This window comes from Taurulus bubalis (assembly GCF_910589615.1).
Source record: "Taurulus bubalis genome assembly, chromosome: 9".
NCBI lineage: Eukaryota > Metazoa > Chordata > Actinopteri > Perciformes > Cottidae > Taurulus > Taurulus bubalis.
The window spans coordinates 10,128,724-10,144,254 of record NC_136597.1 but is presented as its reverse complement, the minus strand read 5'-3'; the positions used below and the strand labels follow the sequence as shown (position 1 = coordinate 10,144,254).

Here is a 15,531-nt window from a genome sequence, read left to right as displayed (position 1 = left end):
TCTGCACCGGACACATGGGTCAAGGATGTTATGTGTGTTTTGTTTTTTTGTTTTTTTTTTGGGGTGGGGGGTATTAATCCTATTGACACAAGCATTTATACTCTAAATAAGACTTCAGTAGTGTTGATATTGCGGAGCTCAATCCCTCTCGGCTCCAGCCAGCAGTGGCACAGCGATACCCAGTCTGCTACTCTCAGTCTGACGTGAATATGAACCGGGATTGAGCCAGTCAGCTGACAGAGTGGTCAGTTGTTAATGAAGGGGCTCAGCATGGGACTGGTTGATGACATGTCACCTCAGGTTGCCTCAAAATCATGTGCTGACCCCTTTTCTTCTTTATTTCCTTCTTTAAATACATTGTAAAACATACAGAAATGTAATGGAATCAACATTTGTTTTTGTCATTAACACAAATATATACATTGTATTAAAACTTTGGGTTTTACATAAGACATTGAGTTCACCTGACTCGATGTCTTTAGACTTGAAATGATGAGTTAAGTGAGAGTTCAGTCAACGTATTAAATACAGTTTTTAATAAAACACAATCAGCATTAGAAAACTTTCTATCATCCAATGTCCGAGAGTTCAAACTAACCAAAAGGATGATGGATTCTGTTTGTATGTGTTGTTTCTTCTCTTAGAAGCCTTGTTTTCATAACAATAATTGTAAAATTAGGTGAATCAAACTGAAGTTTAGTATCCAATTCAGTCCCTGTGCGTCCAGTATAGTTTAACACATGGGAGCAGCTCTATATAGAGCTCCTGTGTAGATTTAACTCTAGAAACAGTAGCTGCATGTCTTTGTTTCAAAATAATTATTTAAATTAACATGATTTTAAGGCAGCAGGAAAAAGTTGAACCAGCGTAGAATGTTTAGCAGTGCGTTAAAAACTCACTTTCTTCTTGCATTATGCCAGTTTTTGTCAAGGTAATCTGTGCTTTCTATACTTTTCACCCATTCTCTTTCTGTAGCTGCTTACACACTGTATGATAGGTCCTCTGCTCACTGTGAAACCGTGCAGCTCCTGGACGGTTTGGGTATATTTAGCAGCGTGAGATCCACAGACAGGAAGAGCAGAGCTCATGTAAAATACTACTGCGGTGAAACAAGTTTCGTCTGAAATATTACCTTTTGAAAAATAATAGAGAGCAGGGTGGCATAGCAACGACCTGCCACAGTGAAGACATAAAAGGAATGAACTACCAGGCTGTCATGGAAAAAGTCTGGATCATAAACGTTAACAGGGAATTCAGAAGGACTCTGGGATGGATGTTGATATTAAAGGTTCACAGGGCCAGGTTTACGCATGTGCTCAGCTCCCTCTGTGCACATCTGGTAATTAACGTATTAGACTGAATCATTCACTGCGCAGTGGGCAAATATGTGTACTTAACTCCGAAGTAGGATGTGGATTAGTAATTAACATGTTGTCTGTGTAATTAGGTCCACGTCAGGGCTTCCTCTGCCCCCCTTCATCCCCCTCGCGCCGCAGCTTCCGCCCACACACAGCCTTGAATTACTCCACTGGCAACTGTTGCATTCCCATGTCATCTGACGTCAAGTGGGAAGGGCTCAGGCCAGAGTCGACTATAAAAGTTCTCGGCTACCTTAGTTCATTCACAACGACACTGGATTACCAAAGCCTTTGTAGAGAAGCTCCTTCATCGGGCTCCTCCTCGGATTGACACAGCAGGGGAAGCAAAGGAGTTCACTAACCCCAAAAAAGACATAAACAATGAAAATGTCAGCGGCGGAGATCAGCCAGATCCTCAAGGAGGGAGAGCTGGAGAAGAGGAGCGACAACCTGCTCCAGTTCTGGAAGAGGAAGACGTGCGTCCTGACCACGGACAGCCTCAACATTTACGCCGACACGCAGAAGCGCGCCAGGGGCAAGGAGCTGAAGCTGCAGTCCATCAAGAAGGTGGACTGCGTGGAGCGCACCGGCAAGTTCGTCTATTTCACCATCGTTACCACAGACAACAAAGAGATTGATTTCCGGTGCTCTGGGGAGGAGAACTGCTGGAACGCAGTGATCACCATGGCTCTGATCGATTACCAGAACAGAAAGGCCATCCAGGACTTTAAAACGCGGCAGGACAACGAGAGCGCGTCACCCGGGCAGCAGGAGAGGCGCATGGCGAGGGCGCCCTGAGCCGCTGCGGGACTCCGGCAGTTAGCCACTCCTAATATGGTGAGGGAAACGCCATCACATGGCGCTGACATTATGTATGAATTAGAATATACGTTAGCAGTGTCTGAACGCAGAAACTAATGGTGTGCTTCATTGTCCTTATAGTGTCAAAAGTGGACCATACATAAATAATACGCGGACCAAAAGGAAGACGAGGTCATCCGGTCCAGAGATGAAGGATTGTGCGGGACTGGGCTCTCGGAGAGCGGGGACGAGTGATCTCAACCGACAGACGGCGGGGAGATTTTCAGAAGCTCCACACACAGGAATGAACTCTTGAATTATCAAAACTATTTCAAGTTTGCTCTCCTGAGAGGAATGACTCCTAAAAACCATGATGTTAATTTATTTGTTTCCTATATGTTGTTACTGGAAAACAGCTTGTGTTTAAATTATTTACTATTTCAACGTGTGTTGAGTGTGTATTTATTTGAATAAATATTCCTGCCTTTTTAACATAACTTTGTCTTCTCTTATACTTTTAGTTTGTTTCATGTGTCAACTAGAACCTTGGCTATGATGTCACTGTCTGTTAATATCTCATTACAGCCTTATGGAGTCAGTTACAGTTTCATATTTGACACTTGGGAACGCTTTTCACCAGCAGCATCTTAGCAAATGCCAGACATGCAGCAGTAAAAAGGGAGTGGAGGATAGGAAAGTCCCTTTCCTTTCTGCTATCAGGTGGAATGTGACTCTTTATTGTCACTTGAAGGTTTTCGGGCTTGAGTCATAACTGATAAGCACATTGAGTCAGCTGCACCGGACGCTTTAAAGATAAAGTGGTGCCTTTGAACACACCTCAACTGCTTCCGAGGTGTGGTAGTTTTAAAGTTCACCACGTTACATTTAAAAATTGGTAACTTCATATGTTCTGCTTTGAACTATGAGCTTCACAAAAGCTGAACTTGGTTTTAATCCATGTTCAGATGGCTCCTCTTCAACCTCTTTATCAGGTGCCTCTGAAGACTAAGGAAGTCCACTTTTCTGCCCTGTCATCACGATAAAGGCTTTTTCAATGGGTTTAATGCGACACCAGGTACACACCTATTTAATTATAATTGCTCACCCGAGTGAGCGCGGCTTTAGTCATATTCAGAAAACTTTGTAAGGCCTACAAATGAGAGCTTATAAAATGTACGTTATAACATTTAAGAGAAAGAATAAGTTATTCTAAATTATGATATACTATATAATATATTATTGTCTGTATATTAGCCAGATTTTGGTTAAGTTTATTTAAAAAGTAGGTGTTAGATTAGATACTAACAATAAACTTTAAACTCTGGCGTTGGCTGTAACAAGAGTTACAAGATGCCTCACAGGTGCACAGACAATACAATATTAAAATATATTATGTGAATGGAAATAAAGAAGTGATCTGATACTGATTTTAAACCACAGTGTTGGAGCTAAAACCACAGCACTGTTTTTCCTGAACACTGTGTGGACATTAAAAAAAGACGTGTCTCCTCTGCCATGAGCCCCTCTGAAAATAAATACCTCCGGTCGTGGATCTTGTGGAGTGGAAGTGTGCTATGAGCACAAATGCCCAGAGGTCAAAGGTGACAGAAAGCTGAATCTCTGGCCTGCAGTAATGAAGTGTATAGTGGAGTCACACTCCTCCCGTCCCGTCCCATCCGTGTGTGCCGCTTTGAAGTAGGATCACACTGCAATGAACGCATCAAAGGGTTCGACTGATCTGAGGAGTATTACCGGAGTGGACGGGCCTCCTTTCTAAAAATACTGTGTCACAAATTGGCACCACTTTAATGTCACACACAGATACACACATTTGGCCCCTGAGCCAAGGGGCCATACACTTTTTATTTTGTCACCAGTGCAAGCTATTATTTTCGAAACAATTTGATGCAGGGAAAAGCATCTTGTTAAAGCATTTAACGTGACTCTAAGCAGTGTTTTCACAAGCTGATAAAAGACGTCACAAGCAACTGTCCATCTGGTTGTGCTCTTTACTTCCTCGCTCATCTGGACACACACAACACCAACCATGAGGACACACACACACACCGTGTCTTCCTCTCTGGTCACAGGCTGTGTAAACATCCTCTGACGCAGCACGAGTCACATTCAAGCCGCACTTGTAGCCTTGGCGTCATCACTCCATACATGCCATCGTTATACGGGTCATGCCTGCGCAACAGTGAATGCATTGTTAAATTCTTGAGGAAAAGACACAAGTAGGGGATGTGAGAAAAGTGTGCGCACGGCCATGACACATCTTCAGTTAATCTTCAGTTTTTAAACCGAGCGGGACAGAATGTCTGATTCTGAGGCGTTTATCGTAAACATGAGCTGCAGTGAGGACAAGCTGAGGCAGTGCGTATGGAGGAACAGCTGAGCAGGGTGTTGTGAGGTGAAGGTCGGTGGCCAGAAGCAACTTGTCTCACTCCCACACAAGCAGTAATAGCTCTACAATATGTCAAGGGTTTAATCTATTGATATGCAGAGATTCATCTTTTTTAAAGTCTTCAGAGTAGTTTGCCTCGACATGAAAAAAATGACTCAGTCCATTAGAGCACTGTGTTGTATGGAAACCAGAGCGTTGCCAGGAAGGAAAATGCTTTAATGCTTTTTGGGGAGCAAATAGTGACATTTAGAAAAGTCTTGTTTTATCTTGTTCTGTATTGTTTTTCTTCTCATGCAGGACGAACAACTGAGGACACTTGTTATGTCCTCAGAATGTGTTGGAGAATCACGAGAGTTTGGGTGTAGTTTACATTCAACAGTTACACACAAATTAGCAACTCACGCTGACGATGGCACGATCACATGCACTGAAAGCATGTATGGCCGGCCTGACTATGACAACAAAGCAAGGAGAACATCAGATAACAACACATACAGAGGGAAAGTGACTATCTTTATAGATATAGCAAATCATTGTTTGCTGCTATTTTAATGCTCTGAATATCAAATTTAGCATCTTTAATCTTGGACTCTAATTGTAGACAAGTTGTGAATCACACTGTAATCATCTAATCATGAGCTAAAACCTAACATTGTGTGACGTTGCAGTTTATTAAGAGCATGTCTGGGCATTTCAAACAGCCTTCAGGGTGGTAGCACAGCCTGATGACATGTTAGCGCCACTTCACTTTACTGCGTAATTTACGGGTTCAGGTATGCGTCATGGCTCAGTACACCTTATGCTTCATGGGAGTTTCACTCAGCTTCCTGGAAATGACTATCATGTAGGAACTTCTGTCTTTGTTTCATTTCAATCTGTTGTATCATTTTCTCGCTGACTTTCCCAGTCAGAGTCTAATCTGACGCCAGCAAGACACAACACCAGCGCTTTGTGTAAATAAAAACCTCTAATAATCCAAACAGCCGAGGCAACCAGGATATTAGGCAAGGCCTCGGGAGATAGTTTGATTACTAACAGATCTGTGTCAGACATGATCTGTTAATTGTGGAACATACTGTTATTTTTCTCTGATGAGGTGAAACAGTGCAGCTGTCTAAAAAGAGATGGCATTGGCGTACATGGTTTTTAATCTATTTTAGGAATGGGATTATCTCAGAGAAGTGCTATTCATGGCTCGTTTTACAGGAAAGAACCTCTTCAGGTATGTCACCTTGTGACGCATGGCTCAGGTGAGTTCGTACCCGAGCACATTCCTCAGTATAGACAGAGACAGACATACACCCGTAGGCCATGGCTGAAACAATACAAAGTCACCAGGTGCACACCGTACATTTCTTCAGTCAAAATTGTGACAAAAAACCTTATGCTGGACCAAATTCCAGCTCTCCGTGGTTCTCTGCGGTTTCCCATTCATCATTCACGGATACATTTGGACAAATTTCCCCCTCATCTTATCCACAAGGTGGTCATTGTTCTAATCATCTGTAGCCATGACAACAGTGTGTGTTGTTAATTGGACATCCATTTCTGTGTGCTGAGTCACAGGGAAATAACTCCCCATATTCGTATCTTCAGCTCTCATATCTTCCCGCTCTCGGGCTGTGACAGTCACAAACATGGAACTCACCTCAGGAGCTATAGGCCACAGCTCTGAACATATATTTAGTGTCACATACATTAGGACTAAAGAATTTTCAAAACCCCTTGTTGTGACTCGTCGTTTCCTGTTCGTGAGACATTCCCTTGATGTAACCTGATAGCTTTGTATGTCCAGACCACATCCACTACGAAGATAGAAATACAGAACAAAAGTCTGTAATATTAAGCAACGTCAACGTTTGTCATAGTAAGGCGATATTTCCCCAAATCACTCTTTGAAGGCCTGTTTTCTGATGAGAATCTTACCAATGTGGCACCTCTTATATCTAAGACATGCGTCTGTATTGAATTTGCACAACCTCACACACACATGCTGTATATATACACACAAAGTGTTGGCAGGGACCGCACCGCTGAGCGGGGATCATGTTGCTTAAGACCCAGCTGTCCGGAGAGAAGCCTCAGACAGAGAGAGGAGACGCTGTTAGGAATGTCTACAAGGCAGCGAGGGGGCGGGCGGCTCCATGTGCACTCTGTGGCCTGAGAAAGAAGTCAAAGATCAGCATCAGATGGAGCAGGAGGCAAACTTTAGACTCAGGATAGTGAGGAAAGGACAGCTTTGACTTGGAGATTAAAGTGAAGACATTCAAGTTCTGACCTTTTATATTGATGACATGAAAATGATCCGATGCAGTGTCATTATAATGGACAGCATTCAGAGATCTGAATCAAGTGTTGCTTTACTTGCAATTTCCTACTTGTGTCTTGACTCAAGTCACATGAGACTCTGAGTCTGAGTGATGTAGTAAGAGTAGTAGTTTTGTTAGTTTATCATATGTCTCACCTACCCTTAGTAACATATAGCCTCATAATCCATAATGTTGGGATGGATGTACATAAGCAAGTAGTTATGTAGTGAGAAAATAAATAAATCCAAAGTCAACCAAAATTATTTTTAGTGCGGTAACAGACATTTGTGACACACTCTCCGATATATGCCTTCTCCTACCAAATGTTCAGCACCGACTAAGAAAAAACACCGGTAAATTGGTGTAAACCCGATCTGATTCAAGCCCAAAGGTAGTTTGAGAAATTACAGCCACACTACAGCCAGCCTGAAGCCAGCAGATTGGGCCCACTCAGGTATTAATGGTGAATGTAGTCTATTGATAATATTCTCAAAACCTGGAAAAATTAGATCAAAACTATCCATGAAGTGGATTCACTGGATACATCCTTTGAGCGAAATATGTAGATCCCAGTGGATGATGGGACTGGGAGCAGTGGAGCAGAATCTGCTGGGGTGCTGGAGTCTGATCACAGTATATTGCAACTGGGCTCCTGAGCGGGGATTTAGTTACCAGCACCTGCCTGAGTGGGTGTGTGAAGAGATGACCGGGAGCAGATTACAATAACATTACATTTCCCAGCCTGGAAGTCTAATGAAAGACATTTTTGAGAACTTAAATATTCCTCAATTTTTTTCTTCTGTTTTAGTTATCTCTGCAGACTGTGTGTGCGTGTGTGAGGACATGTGTGTATGCGCGTGTTTGTGTGTGTGTGTGTGTGCGAGTGCGTGTGTGTGCGCGCGTGCATGTGCGTGTGTGTTCCATCTAAGTGCAGTACAACGTCTGGAGAAAGATTTAACCCATATCAAATACATATATTTATATTTTCTACATGCTGATGACACCTGAAGTGATGTGCTTTACATTTCTGGCTGCAGCAGTTAGAGGGAATAAACGGAACAAACAAGAAATAAAGAGGAAACAGGAAATATGTGGTTACACCGTGTGACAGCCATGGGATTTCTTCAAGGTGCCACTAAATAGCTCCACATGAATCACTCACATGAATTACAGTAAGTTACATCAGATTGTTGAAGCAGCCAACAAGGCAGCAACATGTTTAACTTCGCCTGACGTGAAACCGAAGGTGAAACAAATGGCTGTAATAACCTGTAATGATGACCCCAGGTCCAGAGCCTTTATCGGGGCGAGAGGAAATTAGTTCACCGGAGATATTACACAAGAGAAAAGCGAGTGAAAGAGAAAGGAAGATAAATGAGCCTATAAAGGGAGGGAGGGAAAATTCCAGAGCAAAGAATATTACAAGTAACAGAAGAAGAGTTTGCTCAAGAAGAGAAATGGATGCAGGAATTCCCAGAGACACACCAAAGCCAACATTTAAGATGCGATCTAATCAGAGTGTTACACAGCAGGGATACTGCACCCTGAACTAACAGTCTGCGAAAAGATTTCAAATCTATCTTTCACTCTGTCTTTACTTATAGGAAACGGTTTGACATGAACATATGAGATATGACGAAAGATAACACCACATTGTCTGTTATTTGTTGAATACATAATTATATGAAAATATTGAGTAATAAATATGCCAAATAAAGTCGTTTGGGAAGCTTTTGTTTTTTGAGTACAAAACAGTAATGGGTCTCACTACTGCATTTTATTTCTTAAAATACTGCAACTTTTATTCTATTTTTTTTCTGGCTGTTTTTAATGTTTTAATGAATTTTCTTAATTGTTTTTAAATCTTGTTTTCTTCTGCATTGTGTTTTGATGCTTTTAATGGTTTTATGTGAAGCACTTTGAATCGCCTTGTTGTTGAAATGTGTTATACAAATAAACTTGACTTGACTTGTCTACGGTTTAAAGGTGCACTACATCACTATTTACTTTGGAAGAAACCTCAAATGTCAATTACTTAATTGTCATCTATGGTTTAATTTCTCACTAGCCAGAATATTAAAATATTATTATGTCAATATTACATAATGATATGGTATTTATAGATGTATAATAGAGTGAGAGCTGTCTGTCACTGTTTGAGAGTTTTGTGGGAAACATTTGAAAAACTTTATATTTTACTTGATTTTAAGGGTACAACAGGGACCTTAAGGCTGTCTCTCTGAAACTGTCTTTGTCAGAGTGAAATGGCCACAAGGTGCAGGCTGAGGATGCTGGAAAGTCCCTTTTATACGAGCACAGGTTCTCAGACAATGCATTCCTCCAGATCCTATGTATTGCTGGAGCTGCGTGGCTCCGGCTCCCTGATCACTTCAGCAGTGTGGTATTGACCCAGCAGCAAATGTCTCCATCAATCATAGCAGGACACAACGGGGCTGTATTGTTCAAAGGCACAGCAGAGGGTGCTTAATCACTGCTGATCTGGGTGTGGGCTTGTGTTTCCGATTCTGCATACCTTCGCTGAGGTGATGTGATCTCTCTGCAGCCACCCAGGAGCTGAGCGCCTGTGTGGGTTGATCTATGAATGGCTGGATGGCTGGATGACGGCAGGGAGCTCAAAACAAAGGAAACAGAGAAATACACAACAATGCAGAGTTTAATTTGTGTTCCTCTCAATCCTTTTCTCCTTACTGGAGAAACACTTTTATTATGACTTGGGATTTATTATCTGCTCCTTGTCATCAGGTTCACCAGGTATGATCATATTGCACACATCAAAGTAAATGCAATTGCCTATGTACATCCAGCAGACTCAGAGTAACATTCATGTAGAGTCATGCTACTGGCCATCTTACACTTATATCCACTCTCCTTTTAGCTCTGTATTCTCTGTGATCTGGATCTATAGCTGTTAAATGCTCCACTATGTTCACCAGCTGTTTGCTGTTTTGTGTGTCTTCTGCAGCAAGTAGTGCACAAAAGATTAATCATTTCTTTCTTCTTTTGTTGTTGTTGCTGAAGACAGCTGCAGTTAAATAAAGAGCACTGATGAGAGCTGTGAGAGTGAACCACTACAGCAACGTGGTGAGATGAAAATCTAAAACACGTTTGAATTTTAATTAAATAACAATCAGCTGACACGCTTCGGAAAGAAATGTGGCTTTTGCTTTGCGGTTGAGTTGAAAGAGATCTTTCTCTCAGCAGACATTGGGGTGTGGAATAGCAGGAAAGGCAATCAGTTCCACCAATTACCCTAATGATGGCTTTTGAGCAGAGACATGTTTTATCTCATTAATTACACCTGTGCGCTCCATCTAATGACAAGTCAAAAAGCTTTGCTGTGAGACAGGCCTGTTACATATCAAACACCTGGGATGAAGATGAAACCTGAAGCAAAAACTTACAAGACTCACTCATCAAACCTGCTCCTGCCCAAAGCCGATGCTTTATCAACCCCCTATAGAAGACGGAAGTGGGAAGACTGAAGCCTGTAATCAGAGGAAATCCTGTTTGTCATGGCTCAAGGGTCTTTCCCAAGGAGCAGGGGAACTCACAATGGTCCTCTCTGTCCTCACGCTGCTCCGAGACTGAGCACAGTGGCAACCCTTTTGCCAAATAGGCTACGGTTGTATTGCAGGTCAGCATTAATCAATTTAGACAGCACACTTAAAATGCAGCGCAAGCACTCTTCAGCAATGTAAACACAGGCATTTTACACAGACTACATCTGCACGGACCTGTTCAGTGGCTGACTCAGGCCATCCGAGGGGCAGGGGCAAAACATACACCGCAAAAACAGCCCTTCTAGAAAGAAGCAAAACATTCTGATATTCAATCAAATCATCCTATATCAAAGCAAAAAAAACTTACCCCATTGGCAGATTTTTTTGCTTGACAAGATTTCTTAAAAAAAGCCAAAAATCAAGAAAAAGTAAGGCATACTTTCCTAAAATTAGATATTTGTTCTAATCAAAACATGCTTGACAAAATTAATATTATTTTTTAGGGCAAATATGACTTATGTTCTTGATACAAGCCTTTTTTTACTTTCTTGAAATTCCTTTTTTGTAGTGTATAAAACGGGCACTTGCTGCATGCGGTGGGGATCAGTACACAGAAAGTACTCCAGAGGGTACTCCCCCTCCTCCACCACCACCTGTTGTCTCGATAGAAATCTGGGACCTCATCCATAAAAAACATCCTTAATCTTTAACATCCTTACTGGCATCACACAGATGTTTAAGTTTAATGTCAGAAGAAGGTGAATTTACGTCTTGAGTAGAGCTATTGAAGATCTCAATTTAGCAAAAAGCTAAGAAAATATTTTTTTACAACATCTAAAGGAGGAAAATGTGTGAAAAACAGGTCTGAAAGCGCTGCAATTCACAAAATGTGACTTCTTCTCCCACGCAATGCACCTATTATTGCAATTATTCTAATGTTTTGTGGATCAGTGTGTATTTGTAAATGTCATTCTGCTCTTTGAGCTCAAGACAGGAAGTCCAAATGATGTCATCTCCTCTGGATGTCATCTTTAATGATCGCTCAGCACACAGACACCCAGCAGTATGTTAAAATCATACACATATCCTGGACCAATTGCTAAAACATGGGCGCAGATGTCTGGCTTTGTCCCCACGAGGTACACAGATGTGTGTTCACACCAGTTCAAGGTGGGGGTTTGACCAGTGTGAGCTGTGGGAACAGGAGTTTGCGGTGTAGGTTTACACAATCCCGAAGGAAACACAAAGAAATGACTCCAGCAGGAGAGAGGGAGCCAGAGATTAGGATGTCAGGTTGGAACATTACAACTGAGATCCTTTCAGATCAAACCTTTTCCACATGCTGTTGAAACTGAGAAATGTTAGATAAGCTAGTGCAGTGAATGTGCATGTATGCATGCTGATAACAGTACAACATCTACACACATACACACCCACACACACACAGAGAGAAGTCTTTCACAGTGGTTCGGTCCACACAGTCCCTGTTGCACTGAAACAGAATCCCTTTTCTTCAGTCAACGGCCGATAAGTGTGTGCGCTGTGTGTCGGCTGTCTGTGCCAGAGGACAAGGGGCAGGAGCTGGGGCGAGGATGGAGATGTTTGGGGGGTTGCAGAGGACATGAAGAGCGGGTGGATTGTTGGGTAATGAGTCACTGGAGCCTCCTTCAAAGCCTGCTCTCCAACCCCCAACGCCCCCTCCAGCACTCAAGCAGGGAGGTCCGCTGGAATCTGGGCCTATGGATGGAAGAGCTGAGTGAGCAGGCCACAAACAGTGTGCACACATGATAATCGCACACATAAACACACTTCTTGTCTCTCTAACTAGGGTCAAGATCTCGCCGCAGACAATGTGGACCCCGCAAAACAAAGGCTTCTAGGGTAGAAAATCTGAATGTACAGTGTGTACTTGTGTCTGTAAGTTCAATGCAATGTAATGTCTTTGCAGAGTGAAACTATGGTTTATATGTCTGTGTGGTTTGTGTGTGTGTGTGTGGCTTGATCCAATTTATTTTGTAAACTCAGGAGGAAATTCTGGTTTGTCAAGTAAGATATTTGGTGGTTTTGTCAGTGTCAACGTCTGTTCAAACAAAACAGCAACAACAAACTGCTGGCAACATACTTCCTTGTGTCACATCTCTGTCTTAATGCCGACAATGATCCCGGTAGCTAGTATGATGTCCGTATAGGATTTCAAACAGACACACACATACGTGTACACACCAGCTGTGACCTCATGTCACAGCTTTCACTCTCGTGTTTATTAGATCACGAGCAACTGTTTGACTTGGTGGTGAATGAGAAGAGAAGTGGCATGAAAGAATGACTGTAAATCAGAGGATTAGCAGAACATTCCCACTTCCCGGACCAAACTGACCAAATGCTGAAAGGATAAAACAATGAGACACAGACAGGAAGCAGAGATCAGTGAACAGTAGCTTTTAACGTATGTAAGCAAGATATACAGAGGGACGGGATCAAACACCAAACTATATTTAGATACCATACGTCCTCTTGTGACTGCAGAATTGCACGCACATATTGGTCAAACATCACTTCTTTTGTGACTCCGCAGTTCATAAATGTTGAAGCGATGTCAGAAAACTGATTGATTCCTCTCTCCTCTCAGTACAATATGCACTTTTTGTGTTTGACCAGACAGGACATGATGGCCTATTTTTTCCAAGGACAAGGTGAAGTGTTGATGGGGCGTGCAGCGATAAATCCCTTCAGAGCGAGTGTGTGTTTGTCTTGTTCGACTGTGGGATGGGCAGAGTGCTCCGGGACAAGACCAGACAGGAGCAGCCGCTTGACATGAAACCCCACCGCCGCCATGGCAACAAACCAAAGTGTGACACTGCACAACCGGTAATAACTGTATTTGAGGGTTATGTAATTGCTGGTTGATGGTGAATTTCTGACATTAGAACTTAGAAAGAGACGCTTCATTATCACACTTCGCTGCTTTTGAGATTTTTCACCTCAACTGTGGATTAAATTGTTGAAACGGTAAAGCAAAGGAAGAAGATTGTTTCTGATCGTCCTCCTCTGTGTTTTAACAGGTCATGTCTACCTGTCTGCACAAGAAGACCACCCCACATCCTGTTCCTCGCAATTACATTTCATGCTGTGGGTGGTTGGCACAGCAACAGACGAGCAGGGAATTGCTGCAGCCTCCCCAACAAATCGGTACTCGCCTTTAAAAGTTTTCCTTTTTAGTTGATAGATGAAACCAAAAAGTTTGAGTTTGGTTCAGTCAGAGGAGATGGTCAGGCTCACTAACACTAACAAAATATACAATGTTAGACTGTTTATCACATGCTGGGAATATTGGATTTACGAATCCCAATTTCACGCGACATAAATTATTGGATTAAATTACATAAAACTGAATGAGTTTAGAATGTAAACTGAGGGATTTAAGATTAAAATCAAATCAAAGCAACTGTAAGGACTTAAAAACATAACAAATACTCATTGAGTATGTTTTTTTACTTGAGTAACATGATCTTGTTTTCATACTAACTTCTAAATCCAGTAGAGGAGCATAAAACAGATATACCCAAGTAAGGCACCAGTAAGTGCTAATTAAGTAGGCTATAGTACTCCAGTTTCTGAAGGCTATCTAGTTACTTTACGATGTCAAAGTCAGAGGAAGAGTTGTTGGAAGTCTGCCAAGGAGTTCAACTACATTTCAGGACTCTTAAATTAAAAGATGTCAGCAGTGATGTAATGGTTTACACACACAGTGAAGTTAACTTAAAGTGTATTTCCATTGTCACATACATTACATTTGACCTCAGGATTTAACCAATCGAAGGCTTTTAGGATGCAGTGGGCTGATGTGAAGAGCCTGAGGAGTAATTTGGGGTTCAGTATCTCGCTCAAGGATATTTTGACATGTGGACTGGAGATCAAACTGCCAACCTCGTGGTTAAAACATGACCCGCTCTAACCCCTGAGGTACAGCCGTGACAGCATTTGGTCTTGTGCACAGATAAACAAATAGACACATGACACATGTTGCCTCAGGGTGCACCAGAGTGCCAGAGTTCCTCCCTCTGTTTTCCTCCCTCTCCTCTGTTCTCTGAAAGACAAGTCCAAACAAATCCTTCGTCTCTGCCTTCTTCTTGCATATTCGGGAAGGGCCGCCGCTGCAACGGAGCAGAAGAACAGAGCAAACATCCGACCTGACTCCTGCTGCCCTTCAGCCAAAACAAGCAGGACGCGCCTTGTTGCAGCTGCCTCTCACTCACTTACCTGGGGAGAAAAAACAAAGGAGGAGATGGGCGGGAGGCCGTGGCTCATAGAGGGAGAATAAACAGATTATTTTAAAGTATGGATTGGTGCCAAAGCTCCAACCCCTGACAGCTACTCAAAATGATGAAAGACACCGCCCATTATAGAAAACTATTTAATTTCTTTTCAGACGTCTTGAGTATTATATTGCATAGTATGATCAGTTTCAAATTGAAAAGAGAGCGAGAGAGTATAGAGTTAGAGAGGTATATTGATTCCGCTCCCATGCCTGCATGCTACATTTGAGCATTCAAATTTGGCTAGGTGATTGGTGCATGACAATTAACACAGTGCAATAGTATAAGTCATCATTTATAAATAGAAAATATGATAATTTACAATAAAATATGGAAAACAAAGAAACAAATAGGAGTATGTTAAAACAAGTGTGTTATTTAAGTGTCAGTAAAAAGAAAAGTTGTGCAAGGGTGTGTAACTGTAAGAAATTGTCTTCAAGATGTAAATGTCCGAGTCAGTGGGGGTCCCGGGCTTTATTGATGAGCCCAACTGCAAGATGGGAAGGAAGGTATTTGTGGTGTGAGGTCTTGGTCCTGCCAGAGGGAAGGGACTCAAAGAGCTTGTGTCCAGAGTCCTGGAGGCGAACAACTCGTGGAGGGAAGGCAGATTGCAGCCAATCACCCTCAGCAGAGCAAATGAGACGCTGCAGTCTGCCCTTGTCCTCGGCTGTGGCTGCAGCGTACCAGACGCTGATGGAGGAGCAGAGGATGGACTCAATGATGGCGGTGTGGAAGTGCACACCAGGACGCTAGACATATCAAACACATAAACATCGGAAACAATACTATAGTATTGTCTATAATCACATAAATGCCATG

The 15,531-nt window shown here is 42.3% G+C and overlaps 1 protein-coding gene across 1 annotated transcript; it reads left to right on the top strand.

Annotated features, from left to right (window-relative positions):
* The first annotated feature begins 1,638 nt into the window (after positions 1–1,638).
* On the top strand, positions 1,639–2,650 carry phlda2 (pleckstrin homology-like domain, family A, member 2). Its single transcript, XM_079224274.1, has 2 exons — positions 1,639–2,195; positions 2,301–2,650. Exon 1 carries the CDS (start codon positions 1,740–1,742, stop codon positions 2,154–2,156), a length of 417 nt encoding a protein of 138 aa, XP_079080400.1. The 5' UTR covers positions 1,639–1,739; the 3' UTR covers positions 2,157–2,195; positions 2,301–2,650.
* The last annotated feature ends 12,881 nt before the right edge of the window (positions 2,651–15,531 follow it).

What these genes read in the sequence shown, in the direction of transcription:
- phlda2 (XM_079224274.1), top strand. Translation starts at nt 1,740, where the DNA reads ATGAAAATGTCAGCGGCGGAGATCAGCCAGATCCTCAAGGAGGGAGAG.